The following is a 27,636-nucleotide window of genomic DNA, read 5'->3' as shown; positions in this document are numbered from 1 at the left end:
GTTTGAATACTAAAAGCTGAAGGAAAGGCAAAGTAAATTGTACTTGATTTGGAAAGAAAAATAGTATAATAATGAAGATGAAACTTGAAGTTGGTGATTGTATGCGTTAAGTTTAGAAAGATTTTTATTGGACCGGATTATGGAATGCGTTTACTAAGAAAAATGCCTACAATAATTCCCTATTAAATATTTTTTAAATATATTATAAGTACTTTCAACAGAGTCGTGGTAGAATTATTTGAGATTATTACATGCGTTTACGCCACAAAAACGCATTCACTAATTTCATCTAAATTTTTTATGTATTTATTGAATGCACTTTTTACATAATACGCCTTCAATAACTCTCTCATTTTTATTTTACAATATCGATGAAGATGGTTTTCTACAAAAAATACCTTCAATAATCTCATACTAAAAATTGTTTAGGATTATTAAAAACATCTTCTGTTGAAAATGCCTTTAATATTACACAACTTAAATTTTAATGGGTTATTGAAAGCTTTTATTCCAGAAAAATCCCTTGACTAATTCATTTTATTTTTTAAAGCAATTTATTGAAAACGTTTTCTAGTGCAAAACATCTTTAATATTTCACTACTCAAATTTTAAGACAGATAGTGAAGGTATTTATTGTAGAAAAACGCCTTTACTAAATGCTTTTATTTTATTTTAAGTTCAAATGCATCGAATAATTTTGAATTAAAATTATTGGTATTATTAATGGCGTTTTCAGTGAAAAACACCTTCAATAATCGAGAACTTAAAATTTGTTACGGTTAGTGAAGGCATTTATTCTAGAAAAATGCCTTCACTCAGCATATTTCATTATGTACATAATTACTAAATGCATTTTTTTTATAACAAACGCCTTCAATAATTTCTTTTTAAAAATGTTAAGATTATTAAAGGCGTCTTTTATTGAAAAACACCTTCAATATACCACTACGGTTATAGAAAGCGTTTATTCCAAAAATATACCTTCAATAATTTCTCTCTAAAAGATTTTGAGATTATTAAAGTCATTTTCTACTGACAAACGCCTTCAATAATTATTTTTAAATTATCTATATAAATATTGAAGGCGCTGGTTGATAATAAACGCCTTCAATAATTTTCTTTTAAAATTTGTTGAGATTATTAAAGGCATCTTCTACTATCAAATGCCTTCAATATATTGCTACACAAATTTTAACACGGTTATTGAAGACGTATATTCAAGAAAAATACCTTTAATAATTTCTTTTAAATTTTATAGATAATTAGTGAAGGCATTTGCAGATAAAAATCGCCTTCAATAATTGACTTTAAAATTTTTTGAGATTATTAAAGGTGTCTTCTACTAAAAATCGCCTTCAATATACAACTACGGTTATAGAAGGCGTTTATTCCAGAAATACGCCTTTAATAATTCCTTTAAATTTAGTACATAATTATTGAATGTGTTTATTAATAACAAACGTCTTTAATAATTTTCCTCTAAAAAATTTTGGGATTATTAAAAGCGTTTTCTACTGTAAAATACCTTCAATTTACCGCCACACAAATTTTAGCACAGTTATTGGATGTGTATATTCAAGAAAAACACCTTTAATAATTCTTTATAAATTTTGTAGATAATTAGTGAAGACGATTGCAGATAACGATTGCCTTCAATAATTTTTAAAAAAAAATTATTAAAGGCATCTTTTTTTATAAAATGCCTTCAATAATTTATTATAAACTTTTGAAATCCATTATTATTGAAGGCGTTTTTTACATAAGACGTCATCAATAATTCCCTCCATCCTTATCACGGAGATATTAGTGAATGTGGTTTTTTACTCAAAACCCTTTCAATAATTTTTAAAAATTATCAAAGGCATTTTTTGAGGATAAACGCCTTTAATAATTTCATTGAAAAATTATTTTTTGGATTACTAAAGGCGTCTTTTTGTAAAAAAACACTTTCAATAATCTCTAATAAAATTTTAATAGGATTATTTAGGGCATTATTTCCAAAAAATCACCTTTAATAATAATTTTTATATTCATTTCCCTGCCTTGAACATCAGAATCACAAACTGCTAGTACACAAAATGATTAAAAGTTGCGTTATTCAACCAAACCAAACCCTTAAACATATTTTTATCAGACCATTGGTTTTTTTATCCCTATCGTCACCACTGACCTTCAACAAATCAACAGTGCACACTTCTTGTTTTACTGATAAGGTTTTTTTTTTTAGTTTACTATATTATTTATAATATTTGATAGAGATTTTTTTTTTCGATTCCTTAATATTTACATATACGTTTATATATTTTCATTAACTTCACCGTAAGCATAGTTGTCCAAGCATCTTTCATTGCATGTATGCTATTTCTATGTAGTACGTCTTAAATATTATGGTTTGCTGAACTTTGTTGTCTGATATTATTTTATTGAATGGTATTGTATGATATTAAGGGGTTGAATCGTATGCTGAATGGTTTACTGAACTTATTATCTGATATTATTTTACTGAATGGTATTGTATGATATTGCGGGGCTGAATCGTATGCTGAATAGTTTGCTGAATCTTGTTATCTAATATTATTTTGCTGAATGGTATTGTATGATATTAGGGGGCTGAATCATATGCTGAATGGTTTGCTGAACGTTGTTGTCTGATATTGTTTTGCTTAATGGTTTTGTATGATATTGGAGGGCTAAATCATTTGCTAAATAGTGTTCATGAGTGGTTTGCTGAAATGTGTGTCTAAGTACATTGCTGATTGATATACTGAATGGTGTTTCTATACGTAGTATGGTATTGATTGTATTTAATTACATACAATATTAAATTTAAATGATCATATTGTGTAATTTGTATAATTATGATCTTCAAACAATATCATTATCCTTCTAATGAACATGTACAAGATACACTTGTAGGCCAAAAAAAAGGGAAAGGGCTCAAATAAACAAATTAAAGTGAGTGACACAAAAATTCATATTGACTTTAATCAAAGTAGGTAGCTTATGTCCGAAGGAGTTACCAAGATGGTTATTCATATTAGAGTTGTTTTCCGTCATAAGATTTTAATTATGTACACCGATTGGCGATGAGTTTTTAATGATCTAAAAGATGATATATGACAGTCGGTTGTGGTATATTTATTCAACTATTTCATAAATTTTGTTAAATGATCATTTAATTGAAATTCAATGTGTTCATACTAATTATGTTAACTTACTTAGGAACGGTTCGACATCCCAATTGACTGTAAAAAGATTGTGTTGCAATCTGCTGAGAAAGCATTCAGAGACTTTAAAAGCATATTGATAACCCAATATATTTTACCTCTGGTTGATGAATATGATGTATTGGTTGTTCCACCTATGGTATATGCAGATGTAATAAGTGTTAAAGATTGGATAAATTTTGTTTAATATCGACTTTCAAAAGATTTCTCAGTATGCAAACCCATTATTAAAAAAATTATTTATAAATCTTTATGTAATATAGCCTTTAATCTTCATTGTGATTGACGTAATTTCTTTCTTTTATAGAAAATCAAAGAACACCAACGGGACATTTGGGCCAAACAACAATATTACCATCAAACAATGAAAAAAGGATATGCAAATATGAAGTATAAACTTATATGTATTCGCACACTTGTTTTATACTCATTAATGAATATTTATAACATTCATTTCATACATTTTGATTCTTTTATTACGGTAATTTAATAGGAATCAATGAGTCTGACACAGAAGTTTTCAGATGAGATATCTGAAAATAAGGACATCTATGGAAAGATGGATCTTTTGCAGATGAAGCAACCGAGGAAATGGTAAAAAAGATTGTATGTATAACTGTCTTTTTAATATAATGTATGATTGGCATTGTGGTTATATGCATGAATGTATACTAGTTTGTATAGATTTATTGTTACAGGTCATCTTATTATTATTTTTCAGGATGATTATGCTGCCAAAGTCAAATATGATGAATTGGCAATCTAGTATGATGAAGATCTTTTATCTTTAGCAATAGGCGTTAAAAAAAGACCTGGTCGGGTTCGTGGAGTTGGTAAATTTGTCTTACCATTAAAATTTTTTGGTAATCAATAAAAAACTTTGTGAATGAGAAATGCACAATATAAAACAATCATTGAACAACAATAGCAACGAATTGAGAACCAGAAGTAATGCCTCAATGACCAACAGCAAAGACTCATTGTTTTGGAGTCCATGTTGGCAGCAATACGGCATAACTTGCTAATAACCCGGTATGATAGCATCATCCCTATAGAAGAAGCTTCTGTTGCAAGTAAGGAAGTGAACCCATCCTCCGCCACCACTTAAGAAGTATGATATTGTTTATAATTTTAATATTAATTTGTTTATTATATTGATTGATTTAGTTTTAATACTTATATTTCATTAAATATTATAGCAGGATATTCGAACTCACAATATGACCCTTACTCAAGCTACCATGGATTAGTTATCTAAGTATTCACTAGAGCATTTATCCAAAGGAAACTTCATAACCATTAAGTCTGAGGAAGGGTTATTTGATAAACCATCAATTTTTTTCATTGATCCGGAGAAGGTTAAAGAATTTTATAAATTGGATGAATTATCAGCTGTTGATATTATTGCTTATATGAGGTTAGCTTATAAATACAAATATGTACATTCAATATGTATTAATCTATATTATGGTGTAATACTAACTAATAGTGTTAATTGTCATCATGCAGCTTTTTATATAAAGAGCTCAAGGGAAGACAGTTGATTAATAGATTTAGATTCGTTGACCCCAACTTCATTAGTGAGCAGAGTGACACAGTCGTTTATCATGCTAATCATGTGATCCAATGCATGAAAAGATCGACTGATTATTATTTACTCATGTATAATGTACAGTAAGTTATATTCCAACCTTAAATAAATTTGATCTGATGCGTAATTTGAGTATATCATTATTATTATTTTATAGTCATCATTGGGTGCTTGTTGTGATTGACACCAAATCCTTAATGCCATACTTACTTAATTCAGTTAATTCAACGACGATGCCTAACCCGGATATTCAAACTTTTATAAAGAGGTATTACACTTTATTATATTATATATCTTATGTTTCTTCATAAGTAAATTAATTTATGTATTAAGTATTTTTTTTAATTTAGGGTAATATCTGAATTCGATAAGAAGATAAAGAAATCGAAATAGGTGTCATTATCGGTAAATGTAAAATATATTCTTTTATGCTGAGTTTGTTTAGATAAATGTTTCCTAAACCCACTCAATTTAATTTTTAAGTACCTCGTCAACCTGATAATACTGAATATGGATATTATGTCATTCGTTTTATGCGGGAGATAGTGTTAGATGATTTTATGATCACATCATTTAAGGTTAGTATAAATTTTATAAACTTGTTATATCTTTAAAAAAATAAAAAGGTACATTATGTTCTCATTTCTTAACATTTACTTATGATATTTTTTTTAGTGGGAGAGTAAAGAAAGCTTCACGAAAGAGGAACCAGATGAAGTCCATAAAGAATGATGTGATTATGTATTATCATTTATCAATATTGATAAACCTTGAGGTTAGACATTGTTGGTTGAATGTAAATATATAAGGAACAAATTGTTATAATGTTTTTAACATGCCATGTTAAATGGAAACTTTAAGTTTGTACATTGGGGTATTAGTTTAATATTATTGTTATACTTAATATGAATACACTATGTGTACTTAATAAATTATTGAGTACGATTATTTCATAAAAGTATATTAATATGACAACTTTATCAGTTTTAATTTTGGATGTGTGATTAATTTATTGAAATACAACAATGTTCATTATGTAAATTCCAAAATGTAATTTGTAGTATCATATATATAAACCAAATATTTTCTGGGCATAAATATACAACTGACAGCAAATATTTTTTAGGTATAAATCTACAACTGACTTGACATATACAATATCAAATATGTTTTTTATGGGATTAATAAAGGTGTTTTTAGTAAGAAAACGCATTGAATCATCCCTAACAAAAAATTTTGAAGGTATTTTTTTACAAAAATCGTCTTCAATAATCCCTCAAAAAATTTATTGTGTGGGATAATAAAGGCATTTTGGGCAAAAAATACCTTCAAGAATCCGTTTCGACTTTTTTGTATGGATTATTGAAAGCGTTTTAAAAAAGCACATTCAATAATACCAACTAAAAATTAATCGAATGGATTATGAATGGCGTTTTCCTACGAGTAACGCCTTGAATAATATCTAACAAAATATTATTAAAGGTATTTTTGAAAATACTGCCTTCAATAATCCGATCATTCAAATTTATCGTTTGGAATATTAAAAGCATTTTGAGCAAAAAATGCCTTCAAACATCAATTCCAACTTTTATCTATGGATTATTGAAGGTTTTTTTTGACAAAAATCATCTTTAATAATCACAACAAAAATTTATTGATTAGATTATAGGATGCCAGTTCGACCAACAATACATTTAAGAATCGGCTCCATATTTTTCCTTTGGATTATTAAGGGTGTTTCTCTGCGAAAAACACATTTAATATTCTCTGCAAAATTTTTTAAAGCAATTGGTGAAGGCATTTTTGCCAAAAAAACACCTATAATAATCAATTCAAATAATCTCTACAAAAACTCAAAAGAAGCTCAAGAAAGGGATCGAACTTACTAACTTATGGTTAATATTTGTACGATCCAAAAATTTTGATATGATATTTATTAAAGGTATTTTTTGAACAAAAATGACTTCAATAAGTCAGTGAAATTTTTTGGTCCAATTATTAAAGGTATTTCTTGTATAAAATGCCATCAATAATCTCATACAACTTTTTATGAGGTGATTATTGAAGGTGTTATTTGTCAAAAACACACACCTTCAATAATTTCTTATCAATTTTTTAACTGGATTATTCAAAAAAATTTCTGTCAAAAATATTTTTAATATTTACTAAAATTTTTAAGTCATGATTATTCAATGCATTTTAGATGAGAAACATCACTAATATAAAATTTTGAGTAACATTTATAAATAATAACACCATTAATTAAATATTTAATGACGTTTGATAATAAACTTCTTAAATTTTATAAAAACACAAAAACTAACCAAGTTTATAAATGAAAAATTGCTACAAAATTATCGTTAATAGGCTAATTTCTTTTTGTAGCGAGTACTTGTTATCTTTTCTTCTAGCGTGCATCGGAAGTTGGAACATTGAAGGAAACCAACAAAGGAACAAGACAAACTTGAGTTTCATGAGTGGTTGTGCATGATATTTACGTCACACAATAGTAACGTGCATAAAGTAGTGGACTCCGACTATAATTTTTAAGTAGTTAGTAGTAATCAATGTTCGTATGTGTTGGACATTTTCCTGGTCAAAAATGGCGGCTTATAATGGGGACCAACGCGTAATAACAAGGTAATTCTTTAAAAGATCTACAAATGGATTTTAATAGAAGGACCATAAATATACATGAACTTTCCTAGAAGCTTGCATTTCTGCCTCGTGCGTGGCTCTTTCCAATGATTAATTTATCTTTGTATTTTTTTAACTCTCTCGTTTCAACCAGAAAAAACCCCTTCCTTAATCTCTCTCTTTCTCTCTAATGAAATAGGTGCTCCTTTGAAGGCAATGCTTAATGCCCTGAGAGCCGCTCAACTTTGCTTTCAGCTAACGTTTTACTAGTCCTACAGTACTAACCGGCCGCCTCAACAAATTGAAGGACATTTTTGCTCAAGATCCGGCACGTAGAAGAAAAAACAACTCTCGACAAGTGATCTTCTTCAACATATATGGCCGGTCAACGCGCTCAATGATATGATATGGAGGATGTGCTTGATGATTGATGAGTTCTCCATCTAAACTACGCATTGAAGATGGAGCACAGAACGTCAAGAAAGCACCAGCAAGGTATAATTGCTGTTACGTTTAAATCAGGGTTTCATGAATAGTCAAGAAGATTCCTTAATTAGTTTTGCTTATGGCTGCTGTAATTCCTAAAGCTGGTATGGCGAGAGTGGTGAAGAGGACTCTTGTTAGCTTTGTTTATGATAATGTTGAAAGTTAAGCCATCGTTTAAACTGAAAAGCTTGGGTTGTTGTTTGAGGGACTTGATGTTGTTAGGCTAATGATCGTGTGTGTGAATTGAATTTGCTTCAGTGAGACTTAAGGAAAAAAATTATGAGAAAGAAATCTTTTGTAGTCCTAGGTGATATTTGTAATGAAAACTAAAAGAATTGAATTTGATTCGCCACAGTGGTCATGGTTCCTTCGAAGTAGGTTATTTGGGAAGTAAATTCACTGTCATGACCCATAACTAATCAAGATGTGCGTCCATGATGGAGTTCTTTGGGAAGAAGGAATTTTGATGATCAGCCGTGTATGAAGGTGACTGACAAATAAAAAATATAGTGAAAGGGTGCTAGTGTTTGCCAATTGGTCATCATAATCGATGGAAAACACTATCTTTCCACTATATTATCCTTGTCAAATGCCGACTGCTTTATTTCATAGTCATATTGGACGATCATCAAAGTTGCTTCTCCCTGAAATATGTTGTATATAATATATATGGACGAACACACACACACACACACACACCCAATGCCATTTCTTTTTGAATAGTTAACAAGACTCCTGTTATTTAGGCGACGCCTTGATTATGATGACAGTAATTTAACTTCCCAAATACTGCAAAGAACCATTCAATTCTCATAGTTCTCGTTCCAAATATCATCTAAAACTATAAAAATTTCTTGCCGTAACTTCTTTACTTTTTACTCTCACTTGGAAACTCACTCATTGCCCACCACTAATATTTCATCACCCTAACAACATCAAATTCCTCAGAAACAAAAAAAAAAAAAAAATCAAGCTGTCAGCTCAAGGAGCTGCATGCTTAACTGTAACATTGTTGTAAACAAATATTTAGCAAGGGTTGTCTTCCCCACTCCTACCATATTGTCTTGATATTGCCGATGCTGACGATGACTGGAGGATATACTGGCTTCATCTCTAAATGGTGGTTTTTAATTCAAGTTATTTGCTTGAGATGTATCTATATATAAATAATGGCTTCATCTGTACTTCTCTTTCATTCAATAAAATCCCTTTTTTCTGTTTCTAATTTTCATGCACTTTAAAGACTTACTAACGAGTCAAAATGCCTTAGATATGCATTCTTTTCAGGTATATAATGTCAAAAGATCAGAAATTCGGAATCCTGAACGAGCATCTAACTCTTCAGTGCAGATAGGTGGAAGATGTCAGGGGGCTTCAAACTCATACAAATATGCTTCGTAAATAGTTGTACCCACCAATCATGGCCTCCCTTTGACCCCTTTATCATCTTCAAAGACAAGGAATTAGTTAAAGGGGGTTATTTGGATTGGAAATAGATTAGATTGTGTTGAAAAATTATAGTAATTGATACAAGCAATTATGGAATAATAACAATAATATATTATTATTATTATTATTATTATTATGACGATGCTGCAAGAGAATTGCTTTAAGCTGGATATATAATTGATGAAATTTTTTTAGGGTTACCCTATAATTAATGAATTGATGCTTCCACCAAAAAATATAAATGAGAAAAAAAATCACTTATGATTATTGTAATGTTATTAATCAATTATAATATAATATTATATAAGATTCATAAAAATTTATATAGAATTTAAACTTTTAAGTGATAAATTTTTATATGATTTTTTTTTTTTGTGATTGCCTAATTATAAAATTATGATAAAAAAAATTATATATGAAATGCTTCAAAAAATAAAAAAGATTTTTTTTGAAGGAAAAAAAAAACAAAAATTGTTAATCTATTAAGAGGTAATTCATCACAGAAAAATTAAAAATACGGTATTTTGACCCTGAAAGAGGGAAAGGAAAAATACGCTCATACTCAAATACGGTTTACTCCAAACGGTGCGTTTGAACTTTTGACGGTCCCGTTATGATCTCACGGTGTTAAATAGAAAAAGCAAACCCGTTTTCTTTCTCTCTCCTCTTTGTCTTTGGCCTTAGCGAGGCAAAAACATAGAACCCAGCCCGTCAGGCGGTTCGTCGGCGATGAGGAAGAGAAGCGGCGTGAGATTTGGGACAAGGGTGGAGTGGCTGGAGCATGATATCCTGTGTATCATCTTCTCCTTCCTGGACGTCTTTGACCTCGTTCGCTGCACCGCCGTCTGCAAATCCTGGTACTCTCTCTCTCTGCTTTTGCAATATTTCTCTTTTTTGTAATCAGATCTACTTTATAATTGCTCTCTCTCCCTCTCTCTCTCTCTCTTCTTAATTAAGGAATGAAATCATTAAAAAGTCCAAGTTATTGCAAGTATTGTACTTGAAGCTGCGGCGAGATTGTAGTGAGTCTAGTTCTTCAGGGCAATCATGGGAATCAGGTCTAGAAGAAATAGCCTTGAAACATCATAGGCTCTCTTTACAACGAGGTCGCATTGATATCCATCAGTGGAAAGCTCATTCAGTCGGGTAACATTTGTTGAAATGCATGGCATTTACTCTTACAATTAGCTTAAAATTTCTACTTATCGTATTACAAAACATACTGGAAACCAAGGCCTTGGACCTTTCTAACCTTGCTTTCTGTTAGGATTGATCAGTGCCGGATGAAGATGGGCTTACTTCTCACTGGTGTTGGTGACAAGGTGTGCTTTTGCTGCATTTGGTTATATTGGACATAGAGAAATCATATAGTTCTGCACATGGCAAATGTGGAACATCCTCTTTGTTTTGGAACTTTACTTTCTACATGGTGAATCTGGTTTGACTGAGTTGTTTAAAATCATTACAATTCTTTACCATTTGCCCCGGGTCAATAAACAGTCGAGTGCTGGTCCAGTTTTTTCATGACTTATGATCTGCTGTATAAAACTAATATGGATGGCTTTATTTTGTACTAAATTATATCCTTCATTTTAATGAAAGCTTTTTCCTTTACCACTTAAAGCCAGTCACGCTTTTGCATGGAAATTAAACCAGGTTATGCGTCTTTGGTCATTGGACAGCTACAAATGTGTGGAAGAATATTACATTCCTGATACTTTACCCCTAGTTGACTTTGATTTCGATGAGAGCAAGGTAACTTCAATCTCCTCTTGTCATTAACTGCTTAATCTATGCCCACTCTCTCATTCTCCTCCTTTGCTCATCCCTGACCTCTCTTTTTCCCCAATCATGTCTTCCGATCAGTTCATAATTGGCCTTAAACATCAAATGTTGTTATTAAAAATGTAATCATTAGGCTTATGCTGAATAATTTCTTCCTTTTTTTTTCCCTTCCAGATTGTTGGTTTGCTTGGTACTCGTGTAGCTATATGGAGACGTAATGGGAAAAGAAGTATATTTCCCTCACGCGAAGGCACATTCTCTAAAGGCTTATGTATGCGGTATGAATAGATGCTCACATTTTGTTGATTGACTGAATCGTTAGCAAAAATATTCTTATCTAAAATGTTACACCTAAACCATATTAATCAGTTAGGTATCAAGGAAGAAGACTAAACAGCTTTCATCTATAGGTACATTGATCCGGAGGCTGTCATTGGATGTGACGATGGAACTGCTCGTGTATTTGACATGTATAGCAGGACATGTTCTCGAATTATTAAGTATGCACTGTGCTTGTTGAATGTTATTTGTTTCATTCTTTCTCTTCCATTATTGGAAGTAGTCCATTTAACGCCGCTTATTGATATCTTCATTGCAGGATGCATGCTGGCCCTGTAACATGCTTATCTCTGAGTGATGACCAGTTGATTCTCAGTGGGAGCTCTCATGGTAGTGTCTCAATATCCAGCCTCTCATCTGATCAGCGGGTAGCTACATTAAGGACAAGGTCAACTGACTTGGCAGGTTGTATAATTAAACATTTATGTACATCACTGCAGTGAACACCAATTTGGTTCTTTTTGGTATTTGGCATCTGAAACATGAATTTAATTTCTTCTTATTCTGACAGGCATAAGGACCTTGTGTTTCAACCCATGTTCTCATTTAGTGTTTGCTGGGACAACAGTTGGATATACATATTGTTGGGACCTTAGGTATGTTAGTTGAATAATAATTTCTTTTTTTTTTTTTAATTAGTTTACATTCATAGATTTGAAATATTAGAGCCAAATCAATGATTAGTTAGAAAAAAAAATCTAGAGCTATTTATATTTTATATTCAACTTTTTGATGTATTTTGCAACCATTCTTGTCTTGATATTATCCTTCCTGTTTTAAGGTACTGATGAAACTGTAGCTCTATTAGTTTAAGGAAGAAAGGGTAGGATAGCGTCTGTCTATCAATCTCTTGGTAATTGGCAATGGTGATAGTAGATTAGTCATGGAGGCTACAATAAATTAGTGGTTGAATCACCATGCTCTTTAATACTGCAGATCCATGAAATCTTTATGGGAGACACGAATAAGTTCAAATGTTCTGTATTCCTTGAATCACTTGCGGAATGATAAATCAACGTTAGCTGTTGGTGGAATAGATGGTGTGCTTCGTGTTTTAAATCAGAACACAGGCGAAGTTCTTTCAACATGTGTCATTGATGATGAGAGGCCGACAAGTTCCTCTGGAATGATTGAAAAAAAGAAAGGGATAAGGCTGTCCGAAGAGGCTCAAATTGACAAGATACCTAGAGCTGCTCGACCCCCCATCGCATGCTTGGCTGTTGGGATGAAAAAAGTTGTCACTGCACATAATAGCAAGTACATTAGAATATGGCAATTCAATGCGTAATCGAGAGGTTATTTTATTGACCTTAATTGTACATTTGTGTTAGTCGTTTATACTATATATTTTATTCCCCTCAGAATTAAGGTACACCTTCATTCCCAGCCTGCTGCTCCCCTCTTATCTGGATCTTCCTACATATAAAGCTTTCATTACCCTCTATTATCTTTGCAACTTTTTTGTTGATTGAGTTTTACCCAGACCGCATGATTTTGAACTGTGATGGAATGTTGGGCTCTTTGCTGCAGCCCAACTGGGTGCAGTAGAAATTTAGTGGTCCAAAACCAACCAGAAAGTGGGCCTCAGATTAAATAAACTGGACCCCAGCCTTTTTATTTGAGTCTGACGTGTGCATGAAAGACTAAGCCCAAGCCCAAAACCATCAAAACATAAACTAGTGGAATACGACTCCGAGCAATCAAAGCCACTCTCTCTCTCCAAATAAAAAAATAATAATAATAAAACTAAAAGATCACAAACATAAAAAACCCTAATTCCCCGAAGAAAAGAAAATCCAAGCGGAAGAAACAATGGTGTGCATACGCAAGGCAACCATAGACGACCTACTGGCGATGCAAGCTTGCAACCTGCTATGTCTTCCCGAAAACTACCAGATGAAATACTATTTGTATCACATCCTCTCTTGGCCTCAGCTCCTTTACGTGGCCGAGGACTACAATGGCCGCATTGTCGGTTACGTCCTTGCCAAGATGGAAGACGAAAGCAACGAGTGCCACGGCCACATTACCTCTCTCGCCATCCTCCGCACCCACCGCAAGCTTGGCCTCGCCACTAAGCTCATGAACGCCGCTCAAGCCGCCATGGAGCAGGTCCTACCTTTTATGTTCGGTATCTCCTTTTCTAGTGATTTTGCTCCCAATCCATGGGCCTTGAATCTTTGGAAGTTTGAATTCTCCTCATTTTGCCGATGTTATTGCTAATTAAAAAAAAAAACTTTTTAGTTGTAAATTTGATAGGGTTTGATTGTTGCTTTTGTTACATTTGATCTTTTGGATGCGTACGAAAAGAAAGCAATTTTTTTGAATAATTAAAATTTTTTTAAAAAATAATCTTTTTATAATTTTATGACAAAATTATGATTTTGCTTTTATATGGAATCTTATGTCAAAATTAGTGTTATATTTAGTAATTATTTTAGCAGTTCTTGAACTGCAAAAGTAATCAGAAAGTAAGACAAAGTGTCTACATTCTTCATTACTAATAGACAAAGTGATGCAGGTGTTTGGAGCTGAGCATGTCTCGTTACATGTTAGGAAGAGTAATAGGGCAGCGTTTAATCTGTATACCCAGACATTGGGATATAAGATTCATGATGTGGAGGCCAAATATTATGCAGATGGGGAGGATGCATATGACATGCGGAAGCAGTTGAAGGAGAAGCAGAGTCATCATTATGGTCATCATCATCACCACCACCACCACCACCGTCATAGTGATGGATGCTGTTCGTGTGAGGCAAGAAGCACAGAAGTGAGTCAAACAAGAGGGGACTCAAAATTGGAGTCGAAAGCTAGCACAAAATCTGATTCTAAAGCAGGATGATTACAGGAGGTAAACACAAGTATGGGGAGAATTGGGTGTGGCATTGGCTTATGTACTTTAGATTATAATTGGTGGCCCATGGTATTTTTAATTTGTTTATGAAAGTAATAATATGACTGAGGATTTCAAATTAATTGGCTTCCTTACGTATGATTTAGCTTGCTCCTGCAAATGTAATGGTGTCTGTACTATCTGTGTATTTTACAATGATTTTTTTCCCAATTTTGGTCAAATGTTTATTTTCAGACTTGTGTGTCAAACATTAGAATAGCTCCTTATGTTTCACTTTCTGCATTCATGGTTTATGGTATGCGTTAGTCTCTCTTGCTTGTTTCTGCTTTCTCCAGTCCCTTTTTAATCAATTTTGTTCAGATTCTTTTTCAACCAGTTTCTCTTCAATGTTTTCACTTACTCATGCAAGATATGAAGTATTGCTCATCATGAACAGGATGAAGTGTGGGTTTACTCTGTGTTATTCTTACTGTTTGGGAGCATAGTGATATTTAGCACTTGGTAATCTGCCAATGCTGTTGATTTTATGGTATGGCTGGTTCTTATACCTTCCTTGAATGTTTCTTTTTTTTTTTTTTTCTTTTTCAGGGAAAAAATCAAAGGGGAAATGGGGGTAGAGAGTGGGGGCTTACAATTAGAATAAAAAAGGGGAAAGATAGAATAAGTTTTTGCAGGACATAGAAATGGATATAACAAAGGCAAAAGTGTTTCTGATCTACTCTATTAGAGAGGAAAATTGTAGAAGTATTTGTTGTCATGATTGGAATGATGAATAATTAAACTTTTGTATTATGCCAACGTTGGTGGATGTCTTTTTGAACATTCTCGACCTCTGTAGAGGGGTTCGAATTATTTGACAATTGTTTATTGTTAGCTAAACGTAAAACCAATTACGTATTTATCTCGTGAATGCAGTTTCTATTGTCCAAAACCCTTGTGTTTTATGCCTTGCACCAACGCATAATAAAATAGTGTGGCTTTTACCATTTCTTTTGCTTTTACTAAGGTAAATTTTACTGCAAAGGTGATTCATGTTGAATATTATTTCCCTCCTGTTTGATCTATGAGCCTCATGGTCTGTGATTCAGACCAACCGCTATCCCAGAAAATACATGTGCCACATGTCCTATGAATGGGCTCTGCTAAGCAATTAGTGTGTTGATGAATTTGTGGCAATGTCTGGTAAGGTCCATTTTGGCTCTTTCGAAAGAGTTCCGTTGAAATTTGAAAGTGAAAGAAAAAAAAAAAAAAGTAGAAAGAGCCAATATTGACTGTTATAGCTCCTAACCTTGCATAATTGACATGGAATATATTTATGCTTTCCCGATTGATGACTTTTCTTTTTTTCTTTAAACTTATTTTTGAAAGAGTTTTTACCAGTTTAGGAATTGGTACAATTCATTCCGGTCCGATAGAACATGTGCCTTGGTAAAAAACAAGATCTTTTTCTTTTCATCAGTCATTGAAGATGTATAAAGTATTTATGGAAAAGAAGAAGCATCTAAATTTTTTTTATTTCCTTCCTCATAATGTAGGGAAAGTAGAATTAAAAAAAAATACGCATAAATTCAGTTATACTACTTTTTATCAGTTTTACTCCTACAACGCATACATAATTTTATGAAACATAGTCTCCAATTCAATATGAAAATAAAAAGGCTAACCTTTTTGAACATTCCTGAGCAGGAGATCATCAATGGAACCACCTAGGACGATAGCTTGGTTGTTAATGGGAAGCACACGGAATCTTTCAAAGCTATCCCATTGAAACGTCCAATCAAACTCCATAATTCACAAGAAAAGAAGTTGAGAATGGCATGATGGATGCAGAAAAGCAACATGGATGGGACACCTACAGCTACAGGCCACCATGCCCGGAGAATAAAAAAACAAAAAAGGGTAATATTCTTTTACAGAGGTGCAACTTTTATGATCTAAACTTGGTAAGGAATTCACATTCCGTAAAAACCCCATTGGGACGAACATGGATCTTCGATCTTTATTTGATGTCGTGTTTGCATATTTTTCCACAGTTCGTACTACCGTCGGCTACAATCTAATGTTTCCAACATTGAATTTCTATGTCATTTACTTCAATCTCCATGTTGGAATATCTACCCCTTTTCTTTAGGCTTTTTAATTTATTTAGCTTATAATTGTGACTCTTTTCTACCATAGATATTTCCTTCCTTTCACTTTGAGGCTAATCTATGCAACCAAACTGCTACTTTTAACTGAGATAATAATCTTATAATATTAAAATAATTAAAGAAAGATAAGGAGGAAAGGCTTTGAATTACTATACATATCACGTAAGGAACTACTAACACAATTAAATTTAATTAAACAATGGTGGTTGAAATCATAAAGGGGAAAGTTATAAAATAATGGTAACACTTTTTAGAGTAGAGTATCCTAAAAGTATATGCAAAATATAATACAAAAAAGAGGACTAAAAGTCGCTTTGTCATTGCAGCCTTGTTGATTGGAATCTCAGTGGGCTCTCCATTATCAAAATACATCCAATAATGGTTAAACTTTCACATTCAAAAATCGTCGTCATGAGCGGTTGTAGCACCAGCTACCAATTCTACTGTTGATAAATTTACTTCCAGAGCAATTGGCCCATACTTGAGTCCTTAGACCCCCCATTGAAAGTGAGATATGCCTGCTAAATTTTGGAAGGACGGGCCCATTTTCCCACTTAATTTCTGTACATGTGCAGGAAAATTAACTGACCAAGCAGCTACCTTATAAATCGACGGGGAACACGAGGTGTAGGCACCACCACATCCCGACCAGACTTGATCAAGTTGAGACGATCCTTTATTGTTTTATCAAACAATCGGTTCTCAGGATTTTCAGCATAGCAAACGTAGTAACAGCTCACACAAGCTTGCGGCAATGCCATGGCGATCCTTGTCTGTCATGTCATTTTAATAATTCATTAGATTAATCATGGAGCTGAGTCATAGGACTTAAAAATATATATATCCAAGTTGATCACACGATCAAAATTTCTTCATTATAAAATTTTATAAAGTAAGGATATTCTAATCGGCGGGTACTTACCATTAGGTATCCAACAAAGAAAGCGAGGAGGGAGGTGCTGGCTGTGAAGGGCTGGTGGACTCTAGCAGTCCAAGCAGCCACAACAATAACACAAATTGAGCCACTGCAAACTCCAGTAAGGAAGCAAATTGCGCTGGTCATGTCAGAATCTACGATGGGTTCCATTTCTTCTCTCTCGAAAAGCACCCAAGTATCTTGTGATGCCCTAACAAAACCTTTTCCATAGGCAGCTATCTAAAACAACGGTTTTTAAAAAAGTTCAATTTAGTCCTTATTTATTCATGGACCACAAGCAAAATCAGCATTCAGACGTTGATTGAACTGGAAGTAATTCAAAATGGGGAAGGATTCACACAATAAAGTAAGGAAGTTGTTGAGAAATCCATAAATGAATAATATAAAAATAAAACTTAGCAAATTCTGAATTTACTTCTTAAAAGTAAAAGATGAAGGGAGAAAAAGCAGCACAGTAATCAAACAATAAAAGCATGCGCATTTGACTGGAATTTTTCTTTATGATTCAAAATTCATCTCAACAATCGAGAACATTGAACATGATACTATTTGAACATGACTTGTCCAACTCCAAAGTAAATCAAAGTAATTTATTAAGAGAAATTTATGAGTTGTAAAGATTTTACCAGATGCAATTAAATACCTGTACATATGCCCAGCCATTTCCATGTCTGAAAATAGACTGCATAACATTGAGACAGCAATGTGCACAAGAGAACATAAATTCATCTTCTCCTTCCAGCAAATTTAAACCTCTGGCAACAATTCTTAAGGCTTCAATTGCTGGCACGAATAAAGATCCAAGACAAGCACTTCCAAGATTCCGGGTCAAGGCTCTTTGGAAGCTAACCAGAGTATTAGACTGCATTCCTCTCAGATAATACAGTGCGATCACTCTGCTAACTGTTATATTAACAACATTCCTCATAACTTCTGTTGTCCAAGCCAAGCTTAAGACCAATGCAATTATAATAAATGGTGGGACGTAGAAATTCAGTGCTCCAACCACAGCCAAAATCCATAATGACATCCACAAGAATCCAGACCCAAGCATCCAATAAGCAGGTTGGTTTAAATCAGGAAATTTGGAAACTGGTTCCAGAGATTTAAGCAATACCTTGAAACAAAAATCAATTCGCTGAGAGACCCAACAAGCATATAAACCATTACCGATTGCAAAGGCAATGAAGCAAACTCCAACACCATCTGTGGTAGGCTTTTGGAAACAAATTAGAAGAATTCCAGCCGACAAAGACATGAAGAAAGTGAACCATATGATGAAATAAACCATGAATCGAGGCCATTCTCGCAAAGCCTTTTGCCAAGCAAATGCAAGAGTAATGCTCAGAAGAGATGCAACTTCAATTTGTGGCAACAAGAATTTAAGAATCTTTTCCTCCTTTTCTTTTGCAGGATTTGACGCCTCTATTAACCCTTGAATTCCCTTGAATATAAGAAAGCACACTAATGCAACAGCCACAACCATGTGCAGCATGAATAATAACAGAGATATTTTGTTGGTGAATCTTCTTGAATTCAGTGTTGTTACTGATTGCTGGTCACAGAAAGGGAAAAACCAAAAAATAATTGAAGTTAATAACTAAAATTTTCTGCGGAAATTTAAGAAACTCTTGCTACATAGGAAGAACAAAATTTCCTTTCTCATCAATTTTCAAATTCAACAAAATATCATAATTTTTAAAGAAACTAGCCGGTAAGCTTGGAGAAGACCTGAAATTGGAAAATTATTTAATGAACTTTTAGATGTCTGTCCGTAACCCCCGAAACATATCATAAAGTCGATGATTAATACTAGCTGATATACGCTTTCACTTCAAATTTTATTACTGAAATTTTAATAATTCTTTTTCCTAAAAAAATAAAATGAAAACTGCTTCTTCTGGGCTTCAAATTAAGGAACCTCCTCAGAAAACCAAAGACTAGAATAGACAGAGAAGGTAAGCTGCCAAATTTCGATTCTTTCTGAGGACTTACTTGTGGGGTTGGTGTAGAACGAGGCTGAGAACGAGGATGAGGGGGAGGGGGAGGCTGAAAACGAGACGATTGAGAAGGAGAAGAAGTAGCAACTCTAGTGCCACCATTGATGACAATCCTCAAAGGGTTCGTCGGGTTCAATCTTTGCATCATTGACACATGAAAATGGTCTCTTTGATCTTCAATTCTCTCTAACGCCTTCTCTTCAACAACAGCTTCCCCGACTCCTTTTTCCAAGTCTAATTTCTCTTCTTCTCCTTCTCTCTCCTGGTCTGCCTCCTCTACCTCTTCTTTCTCCTCCTCATCCTCTTTCTCTTCTTCTCTCCTTTCTTCTTCACTCTCTCCCACCACCTGCAACAAAAACCAAGGTAACAAAATCTTCAAACTTCAAGTGACTTATAATCAAGTCTAGCAACCAAAACAACAAAACAAAAAGAAATCGATCCCCAGAAGAAAACAAAAACGAAAACCTTAAAAAAAAAGTATAGAAGTAAAAGAAAATAATTATCTAAGGAGTCAAGAGTTTACATGTTCAGTGGCACCCATGGCGGCGGTGATGAAGTCAAATTCCGGTGGAGGCGGTGAAGGTCGGTTGTCGGTGAAAGGTGAAGTGCTGTCTATGTGGTTGGATTTGGTATGTTAGCAGTATACCGTAATGTTCTTTCGGTTGGTGATGTTAATGTGATTGGCTCGTTTCACTGTTAAAAGGTTTTTCAGAATATTGCGGCCATTGTTGTTATTACCACATGCATCAAAAGAGGTGGGGCCCTCTTTTTAATAATGCCAACGCTCTATACTAGCGCGTAAGAAGCACTGAATGCTGGAATTGACGGGTGTCATTTGTTGACAGGTAAATGCTAGAAGTGAAAAAAAAACTACCGCCGGCATCGCTGTAAGTAATAAGTAATTTTTGAATAATTTTATAAAGACTGAATATTTACATTCATAATTATTCTTAAAAAAATAAAACATTAAACTGAGAAAACCGAGTAAGCAAAACTGCATCCTTCACAGTTGAGCAAAAGAATTATTTATGAAAATTAGTTAATTAGTTAATTTATATTATATAAAATATTAATAATTTTATATTTTTGTTACATTTTATATAAAAATTATATATTTAATTTGAATTTATATAAAATATATATTTTTTATTTTATTAAATTTATATAATTTTTATTAAAATTTTAAATTATATTATTTTTATTTCATATTAATTATTATCTTACATTATTAAATCATATTTTAAAGCGTAAAATATAATTATAAAATATAATTAATCAATAAAAATCTAAAAAAAATTTTCCAAACAAAAAATTTGCAGATGAAAAGACGGGAAAAAAAAAGGGGGAACTAGAAATTCATATAATTGTCAGCCTCATCACAATACGGGAAAAGAAAGATATAGTATTATTAGTCCCGACAAAATGTAGACATGTGGCAGGAAAAATACAAGAAAAGTTGCGGATTTCAAAGGGTATATTGTCCTTAGTTCGCTGGCCGTTTAAGGAACTGCAATCTCATGTCATTGGTGCTCTTAAAGATGGCATTCACAAGATAATTCCGTCCCTGGATAGTAGCAAATTTACTTGTACAGTAAATGACAAAAGTTAATTGGAAATTTTGTATAACTCATGAAAATTTATAATAAATTAGGTCTAAAGCTTCTTCAACTAGTTTTGCTAGAAGGCAGATGAAACTAGTTCCGTTCTTAATTTCTTTTTACATTTCAGTCACATTGTTGGAGGGATTTGGGTTGATTTGCTTATTCATGATGCTGGACTGGATCACTTGAATCATCCAAAGCAATGATTGTGGACCATGGGCAATCAAATCCTGGAATCTAACCAATAAATATTCCTTCAGGGGTAGGTCTAGTGATATTAAATTGTTCTTTCTAATTCACTCATGCAAATATCAAATGCAAAAAAGAATACTTAAGAAAAGCCATCTACAACAAAGAAACCATGAAAAGCAAAAGAAATCCATTCCAGTGGGGTAAATAAATTGCAGGGTAAATGTTGCTTTTCTGTTCTTTCAATCCGATTCAGGGAAAGAGATGCTTCGAACATAGCTCCTTGAAGAATGAATATAGAAAGGTTCTGATGTCAACACTATGTTTAAACTTAAAATATAATATTGCTGTTAGTGCTTTTTGATTTGGATTTCATAATGGAATTAATCAAATAGTTATGAGGACAGCGATGAAGACGAGGGCTCCGTTGCAGTCACATTGCCATGGCCGTTGATTGGCCCAGGGGGTCCCAGCATGCTGACATCAGATATCATTGGAGTTCGAGTCAAGCAGTGTATAATAACGTGTGAAAGTGGGTCACATGCCAGAAAGTTGGCGCGTGCCTAACGTGATCTCACCTTTAGGCGACGTTGACAACAGTGAATTAGGATTTCGTCAACATTGGATTACTTGGATCCACCTCTACTTGTAATACGTGTCACGTTATGCCTTTATCATCAATTTATTTTTGTTAAGCGAAAAAAGATAAAAGAGTAGGGTATCCTCACGAACCACGGTTAAGGGTTATAGCCTATGGCTATACATCAATCTGGGAGTTTCTAACGTTAGATCAATAGACCAACATCGTTGTTTGCAATGCGTAGGCCTGCTTCTAATTCCCTTGGCCAGAAATAGATCTGACAACTTCGAGTGTTGCTAACATTTGTTTTCTAACATTTTGTTGACAAAGCATAAGATTCTGGGGGTAGCTTGACAATACTTAGTTGGCCTCCAATGGTGGCTGCTTTTCATCTCTTTGCATTGATTTTTGAACTTGGTCAGCTCCTGGTCTCATCAGGTATGAAGAGAAACTCTGTTAGCAATAGTCTCGTATAGACAATGTCAAGTAAAGAGTATTTTGATGGGAAGAAAAGCAAATATATTTCTGCTTGTGGTTTCATGGAGCATGGCAATCATTACGATGGCAATGCCTGTCTTGAATGGAAAAAGATAGCTAAACTGACTCGCATGCATCTAATCTTTAATTTATTTTTTTTTTAAATCTTCAACTAACACAGGAATCTCGTAACCAACTCCAGTCCGGCCCGTATTCTATTTGGGCTGAATTTAGTTATGTCAAAATCAACAGTGTGTCTGAATTGAGTAGAGAAAAAAGAAAGAAAAAAAAAAGTAAAGGAAATAAAACTTTAATTTTTTGTTTGGATAAATATTTAATTTAGAAAAAATGAAAATCAAATAATTTTTAATTTTTTTTGTAAATTCAATTTTTTTAATACCTTAATTTGAAGGAAAAGCTAGAGAAAAAAATTAAAAAAAAATTTTTTATAAAAAAATTATTATGTTCATCTTTTTACTAATATTAAAAATTTAATAAAAAAATTTAAATAGATCACAATCATCTTATAATTTTTTTAAAATCATCTTCTTTTTCAAGTAAATTTTATATATATCTTTCAATATAAAAATTTTTTATAATTTTTTAGTGATTTGATTTTGATGAATGGTTGAATATAAATAGATATATTTTTTGAGTGTATGATATGTTAGACTAGCTCAAAATTCATCAATGCATATTTGTAAAATATATTCCTGTTTCACTTGATTAAAAACTATTGATATAATAACAATTGTAAAACCAGACAATATAGTAAATATATTATGATCCATGAATGCTCTAAATCACAGGCAATAAAAATATTATAATTAAAAAAAAATTATTATAATAAATAATTTTTTTTCTTGTTTACTCTTTATCCAAATAATGATTGTTAGAATTTATTTCATTTCTTTTTTTTTATTAATTTTAATTATCCAAACAATAATTACATATATAATTTTTTTTCCTTAAATTTTTTTTTTATTAATATTTATTCAAACATAACGTAACTGAACATACCAATAGGTATGCTCAAATCCAGTTTCCCAAAATCAAGCACTGAGAACAAGCCTCTCAATGTCTTAAATCTGCGGTTAATATTATTCCTTTGCGGATGTTATTGTTACAAATAATTTTCTCAATTTACAAATTGTGGCTCTGATGATCTTTTGTAAATTTTACACTACGGTTAGAGAATAGTGAATCTCCATAAGATGTGCATGAGATTTGACTAGATGGAGTTTGCCCTTAGTGTCTGTCCATCAGGGCCTTGGTTTCGTTATTTCTTTTCAGATTTTCTTTATAAGGGCTATGCCGAATAGGTTTCAAAGAAGTTCATCAATCATTTTCATGGCCTATACTGGTCAATATGGTGGTTTCTGTTTATGGCTTGATGGATAATTCACAAAATAAGCAGGAGTTTACTCATCCTATATTCTCTCTAGGCTTATTACAGCCAACTGGACTTCAGCCATTCTTATCCATGGGTTGTCATTATGTTCGTTGTTATTGTTGGTTTTCTAAGTTACACGTTTTGTTATCCTTTTGCCTGCAGTTGTTGGCATATCATCTGACTCTTCTGCGTGGTTACAATGTTGACCAAACTCAGAATCTTGCCAAGAGCGTGACAACCCAATCACAAAGATTCACTAACTTGTTCAACCATGAAAATTAACAAGAATTTGGCTGATAGCAGAGCTTACCTGCAGTGCAGCAGGAGATATCTTTGGCTGATGTTCAGGTTATGCATTGTAAATTATTATTTAGATAAATAGCGCACCCTTGGCATCACATTCAAACAGATCCAATTTGCTCCAGTGCTGTTTCAATTTTTGTGATTGATTCTTCTTCTAACTTAGCACTGGATTATTTTCCATGTCTTAACTTCTAAACTTATGTTCTCTTTTACATGTAATGTTGTCTTTGGTTGAAAATGAAATAGAGCATTTCCTTCACGGTCTCACAAGTTCCATTCCCAAGAACCAATCAAAGTCTGATAATTGCTTTTGAAAGAAAAAATTAAGAAAAATATTAAACAAGTGGTATGGCAAATGGTTATTACATGAAGTTGTAATTCTGCGATGAATCGACCATTGGAAATAAAAATTGGAAACACTCCAATGACAAACTCTTGTTCTCTGTAAATCCAAGTAAAAAATTCAACCTACTCAGATATAAAATTAAATTGACAGCAAAATAGCACCTCTACATACTTCAATCCCTGCTTCTCTGAACTCCAACCCAACGTGCATAATCTACCCACCTGTTCACAGATTATAAGCAATTCATAGAGATTTCAGTATCATCAAACGCCCAAATAGATATTTCAAGACTTAAGAGATGGGCTTGAGTATCTTACATCAGAGATCCCAAGAATGTGTTTCCTGTTCGAACAGCAAAGCAGATTGCACTCAACATAATCTTATGTTGGTGTAGTAAGGGCTCCAGTAATCGTTGTTCAATAACTCCAGCAAGTACTTGGTACCTATTTAACAAAGTACATCCATTATCATCATAAATGGGCTCCTCCAACAACTTTCATATCTACATAATTGCTATGGATTTTATGGAACTTTTATAATAACTGTCAAACAGGGAGGTACAAACAGAATGTAAGCACTATGCGGTTATCTGCAAATAGAAAAAGTTGGGCATTTTTGCTCTTTCACTGAGTTTATGGTACGTACATTAAACGTGTAAGTTAAAACTTACCTATGATCAACTATTCATTATTTCAGTCAGCCCACTCGACCACTTATTTCAGTTGTTAACATAATACAAAAAAAATTTGATGCATTGTTTCCAGAAATCATAAAACTGATGATTACCTTAGGTTGCTAGAAACAGCCATGTATACACCATATGCAACACTCGTTGATAATATAGGCACATCCTCAGCTTCAGCAGCAAAAGTTTTATCAAAAACCTTTCGTGCATTAATCAACAGATTTGTGACACCCACACCAACCTGAAGAAGAAAGATATCAATGGGACGGAAGCAAAATGGGAATTTAGAATGTTAATTAAGCAATAATATAATCCTACCCAAGAAGCACAAAAAGAAATTAGTTTTCAAATATTGATCACAAAAGACTTCTGTTAGACATCCACTCTGGAATCTGGATGGAATGGACTATAAAACACACAAAGACCAGTCATAGCAGAAAATTTTCCTCCCAAGGATCGATAATAACAACAGAACAATTTCACATCATATTAGGCGTTAATAACTGACCAGAGATGCACCAGTTCCAACAGCGAAGAGTTTGGCCCCGTTACGCTGCATGGAGGATAATGATGCTATAAGTTTTAAAACATATAGAAATCAAATGAAATACTTACTCGAGTTGGTCCACAATAAGTTTGTACATACCACTATTGCACCTATTCTCTGTAAAAATGAATAAGATGTTCCTGCCAAAGCCACCTGCAGTGAGAATTCTGAAGATAAGATAACGGAAGCACTGATAGATAAAACTTACATGTCAAAACAATGAAGTCAATAACCTGGAAGGCATTATCAGGACAATTGTAGAAGAACTTAGAAATAGTTCCAGCACTGACTGCTATAGGTGGTCGGAGAGAAACAGTTGGAGCAGGAAGCCACACAAGCATAAAATCTGCAATTAGGGCCATTACCTAAAACAGAACAATTATATCAAAAAGATGTTCAAGGATTTAATCATGGCATTAACCTTCTATTGAAGATAAAGTTTGTCTCAACAACTAGAATAAGTTGGAGACTGGAGAGATCCAGTTTGTTTTTATTTTCAATGCAACCATACCACATCAGCAAAAACAAAATCAAGCTCTTTCATAAATCTTTCTCTGCGCTTTTCCAACTCTGCAGCTGTCTGAAAAAGTAGGCAATCAGTATATAGGTATATTGTTGAGTTTTAATTTCTTACGGCTACAATTCTGCAAACCTGGCACAGATTGCGTAAAGACTAACCTTGGTGAAAATCCCAACGCCACACTCAATGCCAACCTTAGTCAAGAACAAATCATCAGCAAGCAACCGCTCCTTAAACCCTCCAAAATTAAGCAACCACCGCAATATAGGCGACTTCTCCAACTCAAAGAACCTATAAACAATCGAACCCGGTACCCTCCCCGCCTTGATTGCCGCTGCTAAGTCTTTGGGCAAACTCTCAAACGTCCTCCCTGCCTGTATATATACACCACAATTCACACGTAAAAAGCATTCATATACATAAATAAATACGTATCTATACAAGTATAGATAGTTAACTAAATACCTCTGCGAGAGCCAGGATTGCTTCAGATCGATTGCGTGACCTATCCTTGTCGTCACGATCGTCATGTCCTCCTCCGCCACCTCCATTACCACTGCCGCCAGTTCCTCCAGAAAAATTACCGCCATCTCCTGAGGAGAAAGCGATGGCGGGGTGGTACTTATTGCGGTTACTGGTCGAGACAGTCAAGGAAAGAAAGGGAGTGCAGCGGCTGAAACTGCTGGTGGTACCGACATGGCAGGTGGTGACGGCGAAGCTCTGCTCTCTATGTTGATGGTGGTGGTGGTGGTGGGAAGGCGATTGGAGAAAGAAGGAGCGCGTGGAGAGGTTGGAGAAGGTTGCGACGGCCATTGCAGAAAAAGGGACAGCAGGGAGTGTGTTTGTGGGAGTGGAAACAAAGATGAAAGAGAATTTTGATGTTTCCTGTGTCTCTGGCTTTACAGAGATCAAAGAGGGAAGAAAAAGAGAATGAGGAAGTGGGTTGCATTGCTTCATCAGAGGTGGAGATACAAGGATGCAACGGACAACGGTTGACTTCAACGTCTTATTCTCACTTTCACATGCTACACGCTCTCTCACGCTCCATGCCATATGGATATTATGACCGGTTTTTCATTTGCTAATTTTGGCTGCTCAAATCTCATTCCCCTTGAAAATTGAAAGTAAAAATTGTCATGTTTCCTTTTTTTTTTTTTTTTTTGGGTTTTTGTTTCGGTACGCGGGTGACCCAAAGAAGGTGGGAAGATGGGGCGCGTCAGGAGTCTCAACTTGATTTAACTGATTGGTAGATAAAGCCCGCTCACCTTAAAACACAAAAACCAAACACGACCCAACCCAATCAACTATCTTCCACTGTTAGTCTGCACCAGTATACTTACTTTGATTCACCGCCTGATATTTCGTAAAAGAATTACTTGCTTAGATTCACTGCCTGCTTACTCGGCGGCAATGTAGAATGTTTATTTTATAGATAGATTTCTCATCCATATTTATTTAGTTTTGTACTCCATTTCTAACCTAACAACGAACGTTACTTAAAAAAAAAAACTAACAATGAACATTTATCTGGAAAGTA

The 27,636-nt window shown here is 33.6% G+C and overlaps 4 protein-coding genes across 8 annotated transcripts; 2 read left to right on the top strand and 2 right to left on the bottom strand.

Annotated features, from left to right (window-relative positions):
* Window positions 1-9,887: 9,887 nt before the first annotated feature.
* LOC111304513 (F-box family protein with WD40/YVTN repeat doamin) lies at window positions 9,888-14,174 on the top strand. Of its 2 annotated transcripts, XM_089751041.1 has the most exons (10): window positions 9,888-10,247; window positions 10,348-10,536; window positions 10,658-10,712; window positions 11,047-11,145; window positions 11,350-11,453; window positions 11,586-11,675; window positions 11,774-11,919; window positions 12,026-12,110; window positions 12,451-12,809; window positions 14,036-14,174. In XM_089751041.1, exons 1-9 carry the CDS (start codon window positions 10,120-10,122, stop codon window positions 12,800-12,802), a joined length of 1,248 nt encoding a protein of 415 aa, XP_089607167.1. In that variant the 5' UTR covers window positions 9,888-10,119; the 3' UTR covers window positions 12,803-12,809; window positions 14,036-14,174. The 2 variants fall into 2 exon arrangements, with proteins under 2 accessions (XP_089607167.1, XP_022756841.1); XM_022901106.2 differs by lacking the exon at window positions 14,036-14,174 and having other exon boundaries at window positions 9,890-10,247; window positions 12,451-12,900.
* On the top strand, window positions 13,044-16,401 carry LOC111304514 (N-terminal acetyltransferase A complex catalytic subunit NAA10-like). 4 transcript variants are annotated; one of them, XR_016331693.1, is made up of 4 exons: window positions 13,044-13,626; window positions 14,036-14,368; window positions 14,808-14,900; window positions 16,058-16,401. XR_016331693.1 is itself a non-coding variant. In XM_022901108.2 (3 exons), the coding sequence occupies exons 1-2, from the start codon at window positions 13,327-13,329 to the stop codon at window positions 14,357-14,359; spliced, it is 624 nt and encodes a 207-aa protein (XP_022756843.2). In that variant the 5' UTR covers window positions 13,044-13,326; the 3' UTR covers window positions 14,360-14,368; window positions 16,058-16,401. The 4 variants fall into 4 exon arrangements, 3 of the variants coding, with proteins under 3 accessions (XP_022756843.2, XP_022756844.2, XP_022756842.2); XM_022901108.2 differs by lacking the exon at window positions 14,808-14,900; XM_022901109.2 differs by lacking the exons at window positions 14,808-14,900; window positions 16,058-16,401 and adding an exon at window positions 14,960-15,302.
* A 283-nt stretch (window positions 16,402-16,684) lies between these two features.
* Window positions 16,685-20,150, bottom strand: LOC111304512 (uncharacterized). The gene is made up of 5 exons (XM_022901105.2): window positions 19,982-20,150; window positions 19,454-19,804; window positions 18,102-19,013; window positions 17,444-17,677; window positions 16,685-17,294 (listed from the first exon to the last, which is right to left on the bottom strand). The coding sequence occupies exons 1-5, from the start codon at window positions 19,997-19,999 to the stop codon at window positions 17,118-17,120; spliced, it is 1,692 nt and encodes a 563-aa protein (XP_022756840.1). The 5' UTR covers window positions 20,000-20,150; the 3' UTR covers window positions 16,685-17,117.
* Window positions 20,151-24,305: 4,155 nt separating this feature from the next.
* On the bottom strand, window positions 24,306-27,237 carry LOC111304511 (protein RETICULATA-RELATED 4, chloroplastic-like). Its single transcript, XM_022901102.2, has 9 exons — window positions 26,565-27,237; window positions 26,258-26,473; window positions 26,091-26,159; window positions 25,813-25,944; window positions 25,679-25,732; window positions 25,541-25,585; window positions 25,134-25,273; window positions 24,665-24,790; window positions 24,306-24,568 (listed from the first exon to the last, which is right to left on the bottom strand). The coding sequence occupies exons 1-9, from the start codon at window positions 27,150-27,152 to the stop codon at window positions 24,520-24,522; spliced, it is 1,419 nt and encodes a 472-aa protein (XP_022756837.1). The 5' UTR covers window positions 27,153-27,237; the 3' UTR covers window positions 24,306-24,519.
* Window positions 27,238-27,636: the final 399 nt, after the last annotated feature.

This window comes from Durio zibethinus, chromosome 21 (genome assembly GCF_047325235.1).
Source record: "Durio zibethinus cultivar Kanyao isolate XHJ-2024 chromosome 21, ASM4732523v1, whole genome shotgun sequence".
NCBI classification, from domain to species: Eukaryota; Viridiplantae; Streptophyta; class Magnoliopsida; order Malvales; family Malvaceae; genus Durio; species Durio zibethinus.
Note: the sequence above shows the minus strand (reverse complement) of the source record. Positions and strands in the feature narration are given on the sequence as shown.